Genomic DNA, 15806 nt, shown 5'->3' with positions numbered 1-15806 from the left:
TTTGCAAAAAAGATCGAAATTCATTTTTGTTAAATTCTCTTGCAACTAGATGACATAACACATGGACATCTCTATTTTTTGAATTTTTTTTATCATTTTCTGCCATTCAGTTGAAACTTAAAAAGGCAATCCACGAGGGGGGTGCACATGGAGGGAAAAAAAGTTCAACCTCTACACCGAGGGTGGCCGTCGGCGCAAATTAAAAAAAAAAAAGAGGGAGAAGGTTATGGCGAGGGTGGCCGTCAGCATAGCTGTAACGTCGTAACAACGCCATCATGACCTAGCTTTGGAGGGGCGCGTGTCCAGGGCTCCAGGCCTACGCCGACGGCCTGGAGTACGCCGAGCGTAGCCATCGGCGTAGCGTTGCCTGCGCCGAGGGCATCGCTATGCCGACGGCTCTCTTGACGCGACGGCCCTGACTTTTAGCCGTCGGCGTATGACCAGGCCATCGATGTTTCGAGCCATTTCTGTAGTGCCTCTAATAAATTGGGTGTGTACCCCTATTTAGACGTGCCACTATTTTGGTACGTCAGGGCATGTAGACTCATTCTACCATTAAAAAGTGTGATACGGTAACATAGTTGTTATCACAACCATCTTTTTTTTATGTTATGCCATGTTATTAATATGCTTAGTTGAAAATGATATGTTACTATCTTAGTTACTTCCACTATAAGTAGTCCGTCACGGTTTCGCAGCGCCAATTAATGAGCTGCAGAAAACCACCAAATTAAATAAGTTTATTTTAGGAACACCAAACTAAATAAGTGGCGACCGCAAAATCCATGAAATTAATATGTGGCTGAAGCGGAGTACTATGTGAATTGTCCAGCGGATAGCCCATTTACATTCTGATTGACCACATCTCGAAGCTCTCAGCTCCTAAGACTACTCACAATGAAGGTATCATAGCTAGTATCATGCACTACATACATGCAAAAAGCTGATGTGTCACCTCAATTAATGATAAAAGAGATGAGATGATAGTAAGAGATGATAGTAATATCATAGGTAGATACTGTATCATGGCACGTAGAACTTGAAAAATTAACTCCAAATAAATCTTGTACACAAATTTGTATTAAGATTCTACAAGTCAATAAAAATAACTAGCCTATGATATTACTACATGATACTATGCATTACGAAGATAGTATCATACTATATAGTACTTCCCAATGTGACTAGTCTAATCAAGTGTTGGAAGTCAACCTGAACTTCGTAGTTTAATGCTTTGCATGGTAAACCCGCAAAAACTAAATGTTGAGAGATGGCGATAGGAGCGAAGACTGACTTGTTCTGACCTCTCAGCACAACAAGAATTGACGGGCAAGTGAATCACTAAAATGAGATGAGTTGATGCGGTCCACACACTTGCTCTCGTTTTATCCGAACTGGTTACTGCATCCACGAGTAGTGTATTTCTACTTTTGCCTAAATTTTTTTATAAAAAAAGGACCAACTTTGTAAACATGTATAGCAACACATATGACGCTAAATTGGTCTATTACTCTTGGACTTCTATAAAACAAGATATAAAACTGCATTTCAAACGAATCTGGTGATACTAACAATAGTGTCATAAATGTTGCTACTTTTCCTTATAATATTGGTCCATGGAGGCAGTAGACAGGAAAAAAATGTTTTGCGGCAGCACTAATAGTGATTGGAGCATAGACTTGGCTTTTTCTGACTTGTGAGCATAAGAATTGGCCCGCGTCGTTAACGTGGGATGATTTGACACGGTCCATAGTCTAAATCTATTTACATGTCTGCTTAAGACAGATCCTGAGCAACGGATGATCAAACTTTTCCAAGTCGTCAATCTTTATTTGCACCTGCTGCAAAGAAAAATCTGCAACCAAGACGACGGAGAGGTAGGTGACGACGTGAAGTCACCTATGCAACAAATTGGTCGGAAAGGCGCGCGAGATATTCAGAAAACAAGCACGTTCGTCCTGGCAAGGGCGTCCGATCCTCAGCCAGCCACCGTTGATGGCTTCCTCCCGGCGTTTCCTTCTCCTCCTCGCCGTCGTCGCCTCGCTATGTGCCACGGTGGTCGCTCAGAGCGTGCTGCCGTTCGCGCCTTCTTGCTCGACTGCAGATAACTACACCGATGGCAGCCAGTACAAGAAGAACCTGGACCAGCTCCTCGCCGGCCTCCCCGCGGCAGCAGGAAGCAACGGCTGGTTCTACAACGGCACGGCCGGGGCGCCGGGGACAGCCGACCAGGTCTTCGGCCTCATCATGTGCTACGCCGACCGCAATGCGTCGCAGTGCCAGGAGTGTCTCGCCGGAGCTCGCGCCGGGATCATGACGGTGTGCCCCGGAAGCCGGACCGTGCGCGCGGCATACGACGCGTGCGTGCTCCGGTACAAGCCGGCGCCGCCCTTCGCCGGGACAGCCAACCTCGACGTGGCCTTCTACGTGACCTTCACCGCGCCCTTCCCGATCAACCCGGACACCATGGCCGGGGCGTGGCTACGGCTGACGTCCGACCTCACGGGGCGCGCTGCCGGGACACCGTCGCGGATCGCCAACGGGAGCACGCCGTACGACGCGTCGTGGCAGGTGTACGGGCTGGGGCAGTGCACGAGGGACCTCAACGCCAGCGAGTGCAGCCGGTGCCTCTCCTCCGTTGTTGGCAAGCTGCCGGAGCTGTTCCAGAATCAGTCCGCCGGCGCCGTCAAGGCATACAGCTGCTATCTGCGCTACCAGATTGGCGCCTTCGACATCACCCTGCCGCCTGAACCGTTGCAGCCACCACCACCGCCGTCGTCATCTTCACAGCCTGAAACGCCGCCGCCACCGCCGCCATCGTCAAGAACAGGGCTTGTGATTGGCCTCTCTGTCGGCTCTGTAGCGTTCATGATCCTACTGGGCTCCTTGATTTGTATTTCCCTACGACGGCGGCGGCGAAAGCAAGCTAGAATCCTTGAGGAGGAAAGGGAGCAGCAGCTGGAAGAGGGCAGCTTCTTCGATGGCGACGACCCAGCCATGGAGGACGACTTCCAAAGAGGGACCGGGCCGAAGCGATTTCGCTACGGCGAGCTCGCCATCGCCACCGACAACTTCTCGGACGGGAAGAAGCTCGGGGAAGGAGGATTCGGCTCGGTGTACAGAGGACATATCCAGGAATCCAACCTCGAGGTGGCCATCAAGAGAGTCTCAAAAGGCTCCAAGCAGGGGAGGAAGGAGTACGCCTCCGAGGTGAAGATCATAAGCCGGCTCCGGCACAGGAACCTGGTGCAGCTCATCGGCTGGTGCCACGGCGGCGGCGAGCTCCTCCTCGTCTACGAGCTGATGCCCAACGGCAGCCTCGACACGCACCTCTACGGTGGCAACAATGCTCCCGTGCTGCCATGGCCGGCCAGGCATGAGATTGTGCTGGGACTAGGCTCTGCCCTTCTGTACCTTCACCAGGAGTGGGAGCAGTGCGTCCTGCACAGGGACATCAAGCCGAGCAATATCATGCTGGACTCCTCCTTCGCTGCCAAGCTCGGTGACTTTGGGCTCGCCAGGCTCGTCGACCATGGGCGGGTTTCGCACACCACGGTGCTCGCCGGCACCATGGGGTACATGGACCCGGAATGCATGATGACCGGCAAGACAAACGCCGAATCAGATGTCTACGGCTTCGGTGTGGTCCTCCTTGAGATTGCCTGCGGCAAGCCGCCTCTGGTGAAGGCTCGGCACAAGGACGGCGACACAATCCACCTGGCTCAATGGGTCTGGGACTGGTACGGCGGGGGAACGATCCTTGAGGCTGCCGACGAGCGGCTGGAAGGAGAGTTCATCGACAAGGAAATGGAGTGTGTGTTGATCGTCGGGCTCTGGTGCGCTCACCCCGATCGGAGCCTGAGGCCATCGATCAGGCAGGCCATCAACGTGCTGCGCTTTGAGGCCCCGCTGCCGAGCCTACCGGAGAGGATGCCGGTGGCGACCTTCATGCCACAGGTTGGTGCTTTCACTTACACATCTTCGGCTGCGACCGGTGGCAGCAGCACCACTGGCACGTCTTCAGCTGCAACAGGCGTCAGCAGCAGCAGCAGCGCCGGCACCAATGTATCAGCAAGCTCGACTGAAACGTCCTCCTTGCTGAAATGAGAAGCAGATCAATGGGCCTTTTCTTTTTCGACCAGATTAGCGGTAGCATCAAATTGATTTTTGACTATCTGTACAAAATACAACACCAGAAACTCCAAAATATGTGTATATAAACATTGAAAGTGGAACGTTATGTCATATATTATTGCCTGGGCACAGAGAAGAGACCCTAAGAGAGTCAAGCATTGAGTATTGATTTACATAGCATATATTCCACACTTCTCTGTTTCGATAATTTACATTGAAAACGCCGAACAGCGTCGTTTCCCCAGCATACCTCTTCAGTTTCCTTTGCCTTCTGCCTTCTTCCATAGAATCGCGTTGAAGCGCAAGTACATTAGATGGTCCTCCATGAAGTGCACATAAGGCTAAACAGTAGTAGCAACCGGAGTGTCAGGGTGAGCACCCCATTCAGTCCATGATCCATCATATACTGCAACATCTGTTCTGCCAAGGCGATGAAGACCCTGACATGACAACATAGGATTTACTGGTTTAGCAAAACAATTTAGCATCAGCAAGGAAATCCCGCCTTCTGAAGTTCCAGAGATAGCCTTACCAGAGCTAATACACATGCTGTCACACCAGTTCCACAAGAGGTCACAAGGGGTTGATCAAGTGATATACCTGATTTCAAATCACACCAGAGTAATGATTAGAAATATTGGAATGGCTACAACCATAGTTCTATTTCTACATTAAATACCGCAAGGAAAATAAATAAGGGTGGCAGTAAGACCATATTCAATTATATAACAAATCTTCCCAAAATTAGTCTTATTAATTTGAGAAACATGAAGTTATTAGATTTTACTGGGTGGGCCTCGATCCCCATCAGCAAGCTTTATATTCCAACCAAAACAAACACGTCCTTACTACTGGAGAGCATTCAGAAGGAAAAAAATTCAGAAAATCTCCATGGATAACGAAGTACCTTCTTGTTCAAATCGTTTACGGAGCTCATCTGCAGGCAATAGCTTTTGTGAACTGTCAAGCACCTGAGAAAAGTCAAACAAGACTTAGCAACATCCTTCATTGCCCCACCAACCAAATCTAACATGCTACGTAATAGACTTGCTTGTAACAACATTAATACTGTGTCATAATACAAGTCAATTTGGACATAGATACTTCGACCAACAGTTTCATTGAAAATATGTTGCCATGCACAGAAGTTTTATACATCATGGAAGTGTATCTTTTCTTTATAGATGGTCAAACCTTAACAATATTTGACTGGTATAGGCTCTAAGAAGACATACAGTAACTAGAAGTAAACAAACATGCACTTTAATGAATCATATTCAAAATAAGCTAAACTGTATCATATATTAGGTAGAATATTGTGAAATATGTACAAGATATACCAATTACCATATTTGTAAGCACAGACAACAAATAACAACATCGCAAGTTATACCAAAACATCACGTTCTAAAGAACAGCACAAAACTGACTAAATAATTGCAAATTTCAACCTGAGGAAAAGGAACGCATTTGCTCCCAGGCACATGCCCACTTCTTATTCCCTTACGTGGCTCTGGAACTGCACCGTCAAATCTGATGTACAAGTTAAGTGTCAGAATATAAAACCAGTAAACCACTGATAGGAATTGCACACAGCTCAATGAAGCATTCAACTTCTGCAGAAAATATTAAACCAAATCTAGCACAATTAGTAAACTAAAACCACCAGTTCATAAAACAAAAACTTGAACCAACTTAACATTGCCTATAATTTTATTAGGCTAGTGCTACATTGAGTATCCTGGTTGAACAGATTGATAAAACATATACTACAAACGCAAAAGCTGCACTGACTAATTGGCAAATGAATATTGTAGATGGATAGTACGATGAATCCTATGCCTATAGAGATTATCTTGTGCTTAATATTAACACTTGGATCGCTTTGGCATATCTATGAGGTGCATTGCAGTGATGCAGTATGTAACTTATTTAGCTACTGAAATGTTTACCAAATTCAAAGATTTTTCTGCTGTAGCTAAAAATATTCATGCTAGCAGTTGTTAGCAACTCTGGGTAGGATAAACTATAAGTATCTTAGAAGCCACCGCGATATGGATAAAGGAGAAGGCATTATAAACAGCCTACATGTATGACATGGTTTTCCAGCATAAGATATTAGCAGTACCTAGGCTTCCCTCGAGCATCTATAACTTGATGTGTCTGGGTATCGATGTTCTCTTTCACCTGAGTAAATTGTGTATATCGGTTATATCCAAGATGCAGAATGAATTTAGTGAATAGTGGGGGAACTTCATAAACATTTTTTGCCAGGCTGAACACCTCTAACCTGATCAAGATTCCATAGAAGATGAGGCTGCAACTTTGCTTCAAATGTGGAGGGACCAACCTACGCAGAATATATAAATGATAATATAAGTTCTTCCATCAGATGTTGAAGTACACACCCATTACAACTGAAAATTATTTAGATAGGTAGTGCTAGTAAGGCTCACTGAGGTTCCTGATGAAGAATTGGTAAAAACAAAAAGAGGAAGATTAAAAGCAATTTACCGATTGTCCCTGGTAAACCTTCTCGATTGCTTCGCTAGCAGCACTAGCTTTTAAGATAGCATCGCTGGAGGCGCTTGATTCAACATCATACCCAGAAGCACGCCATTGGGGCAAACCACCATCCAAAACCCAAACTTTGTCATGTCCATAAGCACGAAACATCCTGGTATCAAGGAAACAAGCATCACGGACATGTAGTTAAGTACCAAAGCCAGTACAAATGAACCATATTGCAAATGTACTGGTAATGAAACTCTAATCATTTAAGAACAGATAAGAACAATCGTTTCTTGTTTCTGCCATACTACTGCTCTAGCTTCTTTTACTTAGTTCCTTGGAAGGAAAGTAATAAAGAAACTTACCACCAAACACGAGCAGCGCTAAATAGCCCCTTTCCATCGTAAACTACTATTCCATCTTTGTTGTAGATGCCAAGGGAAGATACAGCAGCAGAAAATGCTTTTTCAGATGGCAGCATGTGTGGCAACTGAATCAAAAAAGAATACATTAAGTTAACGTGACTGTTGAAAATAGCAAGTAAGAAGACTAACATATGGAATAGGAAGTTAGGAACTGAGAAACTTTTCTACCACCAAACCAATTAGTGCTATTGCTTAGTTAGCCCATGTAACTACAAGACAACAAACTTCAGTAACTCTGGCTTTGAATTAACAAATAAGGGATTGCTAAAACAGGAATCGCCATATCAGAACACAAACAAAAGAAGGCTATCTGGATGTATTCACTATGTATCACATGGCGGTTGCTGTTTTGGTTTTCATGTTTTGAATTTTCATTATCTGGAGTTGGCTGCTTAGGGTGTAAGATAGACATTATTGCTGCTGATCTGCAAAAGAATAGCACTTAGGGTGTAAGTCTCTAAAATGTTACCTATGCACATGGATTGATGTACGGAGCCATGTGTTTTGGTTTCACTACTAATGGAACTGGGGCTGTTACAATGTCTTTGTAAAAATGCACCAGGTAGACTACATTATTTCTTCAGTTAGTGTCCATGACTACTACTGAAGTGCATAAATGCCAGAATATAGTTATGATTTACAGCAGAATATACCGCTAAACCAAGTATCGAGAAAAGTGAGGATGTCAGAAGTAAAGAAAAGCAGAACTGCAGACTGATGTAACCATGAACTGCCTCCATCGTTTAGCTTTTCTTTGAGTCAAAATTTTCAAATTTGACCAACTTTTTACATGAAAGTAGCAACATATGTGACATCAAATTTAATGAAGATGGACTTAAGACAAAGCTAAACGTACACTTATTTGTGGACGGAGGGAGTAGTGCACTGATAAAGTTCATACAACTAATTAGTTCAACTGTGAGAAGAACTTACACTAGATGCTCTGTCAGATATCCCATCAACGTCAAAGAATAAGGCACCAGGGATATGAGCCACCTAGTAACAAGATTAAAGTAAAAAAAATTAGGATTAGGATTCATAAATAAACAATAAGATAAAACATATAAACCCTCAGATAACTGCAACAGCATAATAGCGAGCTTAAGAATTTTTGAAATTTCAAAACATGAATGACACGAGTGGATTTTTTATCATTACCTGGTACTCCTGAAGTGGATTCCTTTGCTCCGCAGGCATGTACCAAGAGGCGTCAAGAACCTTGGCAAACAATAAGAGAGTAAGGTACAGTTCTTGCCAATGGACATATTTAACAGCAAGAGAACTATCCCATGATGGTTTAATTATATGTTAATCCTATTTGCAGTGAGTATCTGTTTTATTATTCATGCTGCTGACTTCCCAAGTCTATATGTCAGCAATAAAGTCTAATGAGAAAGAAAAGCCCCCATGATCAGATTTTCTTTCCAAGTAACACAGCTTGTCTTTCCGGAAGAAATGCGGTCTAAATTGCGCACACCAAACATCGGAAAAGGTGGTCCCTGGCTTTTAAAATGTGTATATGCACTTGAACTTTTTTTTTTCCTTTGATGAATAATTTATAGATCACCTAAAATGAAGCAAATCCCCACGAGTTCTCGCACACCTAAAACACCAATTCACGTACCTAGCACTATCTTTTGTAACGTCACAAGCTGAACAGCTAGATTAATCCCTACAATCAACGACGACCAAATTACACACTACCCGGAGCAAAACAAACGCTCAGGCCTTGTTCGGCAGGCAGGGATTAAGGTGTATTGTTCCTAGTGTTTTGGGTGAAAACACGTGCTTCACTCGTGTATTGGCCGGTTTTGATTCTTGGCAAAGCATTGATAATCTGTTGCATGCAATGGTCAGGGACCTAGCGCTGCTGCTTCGTTGCATGCCAAGCGCCAGCAACAAAAACGCGTTGCATGCCAGGGGCCAGCGTTGCAGAGCAGAGTAGGCATGCGCGACCGCGGTGTGAGCAGCAACAAAAACGCGAGACGGTACTCGCGTTTCTAATCCACTCGAACCCGACGAGTTTTCAGGCAAAACACTGGGCTTATCCCGACGAAACCCGGCCTACCGAACGGTCTACGTAGTGTTTTAAGGTGTATTATTGAGTTGGCCTAAGTAAAATACACGCGAACCCCGCAAAAACACCTCTACCGAACAGGGCCTCAGTGGTCAGTACCTTCACATCGGGGTCTCTAAGGTTGGCGTGCAGCCACTCGGCGGACACGACGGGCTCGTTCCTTGGCACGGCGTGGACGGCCGAGGTGTGGGCGGCGGTGGCCTCCGACACGGCGGACGAGGTGGCGTTGCAGCGCGCGGCGACCCCGAAGGCGCCCATCGGCGACGACAACGACGCGCCGCACCCGAACCCCGCGCCATCCGCGGCGCGCGCCCATCCGACTCTGCCCTGCACGAGACGAAAAAACGAAGTCAGACGGGAGGGATCGAGGCGGGGGGTGCGGCGGCGGGGATTACGACCGCGGGGGGCGTGCCGGTGGCGAGGAGGAGGAGGAGGAAGGGAAGGAGGGTTTCCTTGGGGAGGAGGCGCGCGCCGCGGGCGGCGTAGGCGGCGGCGGCGGCGCGCGAGAGCAGCGTGGCCGCCATGGGTTCTAGAAGGTTCTGTGGGGAGTGGCGTGGCCTGGTGGGTAGGTTGGAGAAGAGACGGCGATGGGTTGCTGGTGGTTTGAGGTGGACGCACGCGCAGGTGTAAAACTGTGGTCTATCCAGCGGCCAAGCCCAATGCCGCGGTGGACTGCGGTTTAACGATGGTTGAACGGTTTTTCACTCTATCTTTTTGCCAACTGGACAGATTTCGACAGGTTTAGTTAGTCCATGTAGGACCATCTCACCTCGAGATCAGTTATGCAATTAACATTATGAACGTTTGTCGGCAAGATCATGATTATTATCCGTTTGGCGTAGTAACGCTAACTCTTCCCCAACACCTAGCGGCGGTACCTGGCACTACGAGGGGCGGATAAGCCGAGCGAGAAAAGCAGAGTCGGCGGACATGCGAGGGCTTTTACGTCGGGAGGAAAGGTGGAGGCGGCTGAAGTGGTGAGGACGCCTGCACCAACACACATGTGTGTTAGGAAAAGAGGATTTCTTCTATTTGTTGACTGAGGACAAATGATCCCACGTACACTAAAATCGGCTAATTTTGTTCACGATGGCAAAAAAGGGAGACAACAACCGGTAAACCATCATTATTAAACCGTTGTCAAGGACCAAAATTAGAGTTGATTAAAAGTTTAAGGACAGATTTAGACCAAACCAGAGTTGAGGGGCCAAAATTAGACTTTTGCAAAACTTGAGAGACCAAAACTTGAGAGACCAAAACTTGAGAGACCAAAAGTGCACTTAACCCAATTTCGAAAACATGCTATATGTTACAAAGGTGATGTTCTATAGCCATATGTAAGAACAGAACAAATTATGCATAAATAGTGATGATGTATTGTTTGTCACTATTAATCACCGAATTGGGTCAACACTTTCACACTTCTAAACGAATTTGATGTAGAATTAAAAAAAATTATAACCTGGCCTCCCCAAAATTCTATAATTTTTTCCGAAATTTTAGAAAAGTTTGTACTTGGTGTTCACCACTGTCCTCGTGCCGTTGGAATATACTTTGTGTATTATAATTTGTAAAAGTTGACTTCAAAGAGAAATCAAAGTTTCAGGAGAATTAAAATCAAAACAACACAATACACTGCATCCAGCCAATTTTATATAACAAACAGATGCTACTACACAAGTCTTATTTGCTGAACCCACTCCATATATATCATCTGCTTGTCTCTCCCTCTACGTCACAAGTCACAAGAAACAATTACAATGCCCCGCGGAGACAAGACGTGGCCTAGTCGTTATGCTGGAAACCAGGAAGAAGTGACGCGACGAACCCTACAACAACCAGCTGGATCTCCTTCAAGATGCCGCCGAGCCAGCTGCGCCGGTTCGCTTCTCCCTCTGCCCCTTGCTGGTTCTCGTCGCCCGCTGCTGCTCCTGGTTCTTGGTTCTCCGCAGCTTGGTCAGGGTTCGCAGGATCTGCAACATTTCCACCTAGGAAGCAGAAAATGAATTGATATAAGAATTAGTTGCATCGATACTGCCTGATAACTGAGGAATGTAGATTATTGGTGCCCCTTGTTAAAACAAAATATACTAGTAATTAGAGTAAAAGTTTGACAAACAGATAATATTAAACATATTACAGCAGCAAATATCATTTCATGAGCCAAAGTGTCAGCATGACAAGACAGCTTACAGAACCATCCTATTTATAGGTGCTACCAGTGGCCAATTTATGATATAATAATGTATACAAGTTTAGATCATGCAAGTGCTATGAAACTTTATGCCTTGTAAACCATAAAGAACCAAGCATCTAACTCCGCTCAAGTGATAGTGGCGAATAATGATAATATTTTCATCGTGTTTATAGATTCAAGAGGAATGATTCTGGTGACTGAAATACAAGACACAAGCAGGGTAAATAAACACAACACGGAGTGCATAACACAGATTACACAGTGCAGTAACAGAGAGCTACCAGGTTGTTGATTATTGCCATCATTCTGGGCAGCCAGAGGAGCGCGGTTAGCAGGAGCCTGTGGTGGACGAGCAGCCACACCTCCCGCTCGCTGGAGCCATCTTAAGAAAGGTGTAATTGCTCCAGTCTGATATCTGGAAGAGGTGAAACCCGGTCGTTATCTAGCAACATAAGAGAGGCTATACAATATAACTTAAGAGCAAACTGCAGAAATATAACAGGCAATGAAGCATCGCAATTGAAACAAGCCAGGAACTCACAGGTAAATCAAGGACGCAAACAATATGAGAAGAAACAGCCTTTGCTTCGATCCTTCCTGGCTAAACAAGAAGACCACTGCTGCTAACTTGATGATCAGAGCCAGGTCAAGCTGAAAAGCAAAGTGAAACCTCCTCACAACAACTTGTCTTTGGGGGCCATTTTGCTGCCTAGCATCCTGTCCTTGCTCTTCACCAGCCAATGCACCGACGCTTTCACTTGTAACACAAAAGAATGGAAGAAATAAGTAAAGATTGTACAACCATAATTCTTTTGCACTTGTCACAGATATTCCAGGATCAGCATAAAAAGGCAGTTTAACATAGTAGAGAACTGCACAGACTTTGCAAATTTATCAACAAAAGAGAACAAGAAACTTATCGCATTTGCAAGTGTGTATAACTGTTCTACATGGATTCACTTAAACAGTTACACTTACAGCACCAAAAACAGTACCTAAGCAACGTTCAAGTAAATTTACTTGAGAAAATAGGATAATGCGGTGCTACTGGAGTACCCAAGCAAATTACTCAGTTATTAACAGCATGACTGTAATAAGGCAGAAGATGCCTGCTATTTTTCTAGTGAAGTTATTATGCCTAATGTATTTCCTTAGATGTATTATGACTCATTTCTTTCATACACTGATATATGTGCTACTGAAGAACAGAACATTGCCTTAGTGCCCCTAGAAAAAATAAGATAAGACCACTAAAATTTGCACCCTGCCTCTGATTTTTTTTATCACAAGTTCAAGAGATTTTGTACATGCCAAATTGACAAAGCTTGAATAAAACAGAAGAAAATGTAACGATTTCATGAAAAAACATCACGATTAAAATTCCTAAAAGTAATCAACTATTTCATGAATCTCTCAGCTCGCCATTGCTCAATAACTAACACAAACAGTAGCAGAACTCACTGGAGATCTGGATATGCTGTCACACTTAAACATAACATTTTATTCTATACTGTTGTCACAGATCTACTTTTGTTCTGAAAAGAGCTACCAAAGTCAACGGATTGAGCATATGGATAGTCAGATAGATCTTGCAAACCCTTAATCACACTAATTGCACGTTCTCATCTCCTACCATGTTCAAATTTTTAAACAGCATGTCCTTTGCGAAGTTATATGACCATACAAGGCATTTTCATAAAAATTACTACCCACAGGAGCAAACAACTCACGTTGGTATATTGTAAGTGAGCGGTACGAATGTCTTTGCAGCGTAGCCTCCCATAAACTGATTCTCCTGTATGGCATATATCCCTGGACCCTGCGCCAGATCATCCGCACCCTGCTGGGAGTACATCATCCCTGGCACGAGCATCGGGTACATGAGCGGAAACATCGGAGAAGCAGCATTTGGAGCGCCAACCTGCATTATACCAGGAGGAGACAGTGCAAATGTCATCACAGGGTAGTACTAATATAGGGCACATGGTATTTCCAAAAACTAAAACAAAACAGTTCGGATAAAGTCATGCTGAAGCATTTAGTACAACTAATTCTTTTCTTTTTTGCGAATCAGTACAACTAATTCAACCAAATTCACTGAAACTATATAGTGTTCCCTTGAATCACGAGATCTCAATCGTCTCGATATACCCAGTAAAACGATCCAAGCAAACATCGAGACCAAAAGGAGCTTAGCAAGTGCATCCTCAGATGCAACGAGACCTTGATCGAATCGCCACCGAGACAGACCCAAAAGGGACGGAGATTCCCCCAAGGCGCCGCCTTCCCGCCCGCCAAGGAAGCAACGGAATTTACACCTCGGAACTCCCTAACTCCACCTCCAGAACACGAACGTACACCGAATCTGAGCGCCGTGGAGCAGGAGCCGGTCTCCCGCCACGCTACGGCGCTACTCGTTGGCGACGGGCGGGGAGCAGACAAATCGAAGGGCCGGGGAGGAGTTTACTGACCTGGGGCGACCGGATCGGCTCGCCAGTCGCCTCCGCCAGCGGCGGGGCCGCCGGCGGCGAGGCGTGGGCGCGGCTCTGGGTTTGCGCGTCGGCTTCCGCCATGGGAGAGGTCTGTCTCTGTCTCTGGCTCTCTGTGTGTGGGGCCTGGCTACCTGGCGAAGACTCGGGTTCCTCCTCTTCTTGGTGAGTGGATGGACGGTCCAGATCTACGGGTGCACGTCACAGAAGCTGTGCGCACCGTCCGTTCGCATTCCGATGTCTAATCTAATTTTAACGCTTCGGTCTGAAATAACTAGCCCCTCCTGCAAAAGAAACTCATTTTCTTGAAATGCAATGATGTTATAAAATAATTATTCTTCATTGTAGGAACCAACACTTTTTATTTGTGCACACATGATGATAAAAGTTGTTTCCTCCCTAAAAGTGTCTGTTTCCCGATAGCTTTTAGAGGTAGCGTGGGCTTGCGAGTAGTCCCCTGGCCGGGTGGGTCGGAGTAAGCAACTTCCGGTGTATCTCCCCTTTTGTCCGAACTTGGCATCTTTCTCCTCACCTCTATCCTCGTAGTCTCTTAACCGTATGAAAGGGTCTTCACCGTGAGAAAGGGGTAGCCTCAAATGATGAAAGACCCTTTCTTTATACGCTACTTATTCCTCGACCTATGTCCCCATGCCACATTTCAAAATTCAAAAGTATGTCACCTATATCGTGGTCGAAATTTCCCGCTGAGACCCATCGAGCAAACTCGTGGCAAACAGAGTTTACCACTATGTATATTGCAAAAGCATATCTTAAGGTAGACCCACACGCCAGAAGAATTGACAAAAGATTTGTAGTGAAGAGTACTATATTTTTATCACTTTATGTACTACACTTGGAAAAGTATGAGTATTATTTTAATCTTTGTGGGTAACCTACAAATTTCTGGGCTTCCCACAAGCTTCTGAGCTTGTGGATTGCTCATAGATAGCCTTCACTTTTATGTTATCGTCCTTGTGGATTACATTTTTCTTGTGGATAGCCTTGTGGATAACATGGAGATGCCCTTGGACCGTTTACTTCCTCCAGTGCCATGTCTTTTGCTATCTTTTTTGTTTTTGTTTTCAGGCCATACAAATATCCAATGGTCCATATGACACTAAGATAGTCCCTATGATCATGGACATGGTGTTTTGGCTTAGGTGTAGATGCACTTATTATAAAATTGTAATTTAAACGAATTTTTGGATGTCAAAAAGTTCTGACAAAAATCAATGGTGTACATCAGAACATTCTTTAGCTTGCACACAAAGGTTCGTACAAAAAGAACATTTTTTAGACCTATGTAAAAAAGATAAATATATCTCGAGAAAAAACTATTTCCGAGCTACCAAATTTGTGTTTTTTTTTTCAAGCCACAAAAATGAACTTTTTCCGCGGAACTCTAAGTGCAACCATAGATAATCTCGATCGTACATCCTAATATTTTTTCTGAATTTTCTAAACATTTTGAGAAATCTTTTTAGATAGTGGGTGCATCTACACCTACAAGTCAAAATGGATTTCCCCTATGATCATGGCCTAACATCTTACCTTTACGTTGACATTCGTATCTAGAAAATTTTGAGCAGCTTTGTTTTGCAACTGAGGAAGTACTTTTTTCTTGAAATGCAGGTTGAATTCAAATTGGAATTTTTGTGTCTGTGATACATAAATATTGCATTAATGTAGGAAATAAAAGTTACGAAAAATGACTTTACTTCTTATTAACTTTTTTTGTTGTCAGACCATAGAAAATCTGAACCATAGATGCTCTCAGTGGCATGGCTGTTTGCTCGATGACACTTGCTGTTCATGCAAAGGCTAATTGTAATTCTAAGACTAAATCCAGTTTTTCTTTGAGACCAAGATTAATCCTGTTGTGAAAAGTAGCAAACCCAAGATGTGAATAGTAGATATCCCGTACTGTTCATGGTCAGAAAATGACTTTGTGGACATTTGCAAGTAGAAAACAG

General features: G+C 44.5%; 3 protein-coding genes across 4 annotated transcripts; 1 reads left to right on the top strand and 2 right to left on the bottom strand.

Moving 5' to 3' along the window:
- The first annotated feature begins 1995 nt into the window (after positions 1–1995).
- Positions 1996–4188, top strand: LOC124655697 (L-type lectin-domain containing receptor kinase IX.1-like). Its single transcript, XM_047194549.1, has one exon. It carries the CDS (start codon positions 1996–1998, stop codon positions 4105–4107), a length of 2112 nt encoding a protein of 703 aa, XP_047050505.1. The 3' UTR covers positions 4108–4188.
- A 35-nt stretch (positions 4189–4223) lies between these two features.
- LOC124652573 (thiosulfate/3-mercaptopyruvate sulfurtransferase 1, mitochondrial-like) lies at positions 4224–8305 on the bottom strand. The gene is made up of 10 exons (XM_047191610.1): positions 8229–8305; positions 8004–8066; positions 7011–7135; positions 6649–6811; positions 6425–6484; positions 6263–6321; positions 5586–5667; positions 5042–5105; positions 4667–4734; positions 4224–4574 (listed from the first exon to the last, which is right to left on the bottom strand). Exons 1-10 carry the CDS (start codon positions 8265–8267, stop codon positions 4476–4478), a joined length of 822 nt encoding a protein of 273 aa, XP_047047566.1. The 5' UTR covers positions 8268–8305; the 3' UTR covers positions 4224–4475.
- A 2474-nt stretch (positions 8306–10779) lies between these two features.
- LOC124652569 lies at positions 10780–13934 on the bottom strand. 2 transcript variants are annotated; one of them, XM_047191608.1, is made up of 5 exons: positions 13816–13934; positions 13075–13265; positions 11886–12101; positions 11626–11759; positions 10780–11135 (listed from the first exon to the last, which is right to left on the bottom strand). In XM_047191608.1, exons 1-5 carry the CDS (start codon positions 13915–13917, stop codon positions 10933–10935), a joined length of 846 nt encoding a protein of 281 aa, XP_047047564.1. In that variant the 5' UTR covers positions 13918–13934; the 3' UTR covers positions 10780–10932. The 2 variants fall into 2 exon arrangements, with proteins under 2 accessions (XP_047047564.1, XP_047047562.1); XM_047191606.1 differs by having other exon boundaries at positions 11886–12106; positions 13077–13265.
- Positions 13935–15806: the final 1872 nt, after the last annotated feature.

The sequence above is a fragment of the Lolium rigidum genome, chromosome 5, assembly GCF_022539505.1.
Source record: "Lolium rigidum isolate FL_2022 chromosome 5, APGP_CSIRO_Lrig_0.1, whole genome shotgun sequence".
NCBI classification, from domain to species: domain Eukaryota; kingdom Viridiplantae; phylum Streptophyta; class Magnoliopsida; order Poales; family Poaceae; genus Lolium; species Lolium rigidum.
Note: the sequence above shows the minus strand (reverse complement) of the source record. Positions and strands in the feature narration are given on the sequence as shown.

Bases quoted from the DNA above. Each gene is read 5' to 3' on its own strand.
- LOC124655697 (XM_047194549.1), top strand. From the start codon at position 1,996: ATGGCTTCCTCCCGGCGTTTCCTTCTCCTCCTCGCCGTCGTCGCCTCG.
- LOC124652573 (XM_047191610.1), bottom strand. From the start codon at position 8,267: ATGCCTGCGGAGCAAAGGAATCCACTTCAGGAGTACCAG. The intron at 8,067-8,228 runs GTAATGATAAAA...TCTTGTTACTAG, and splicing joins ATCCACTTCAGGAGTACCAG to GTGGCTCATATCCCTGGTGC. The intron at 6,485-6,648 runs GTAAATTGCTTT...TATTCTGCGTAG, and splicing joins AGGTTTACCAGGGACAATCG to GTTGGTCCCTCCACATTTGA.
- LOC124652569 (XM_047191606.1), bottom strand. From the start codon at position 13,917: ATGGCGGAAGCCGACGCGCAAACCCAGAGCCGCGCCCACGCCTCGCCG. The intron at 13,266-13,815 runs GTCAGTAAACTC...GGTATAATGCAG, and splicing joins AGCCGATCCGGTCGCCCCAG to GTTGGCGCTCCAAATGCTGC. The intron at 12,107-13,076 runs ACGTGAGTTGTT...TTCTTTTGTGTT, and splicing joins CGCTCACTTACAATATACCA to ACAAGTGAAAGCGTCGGTGC.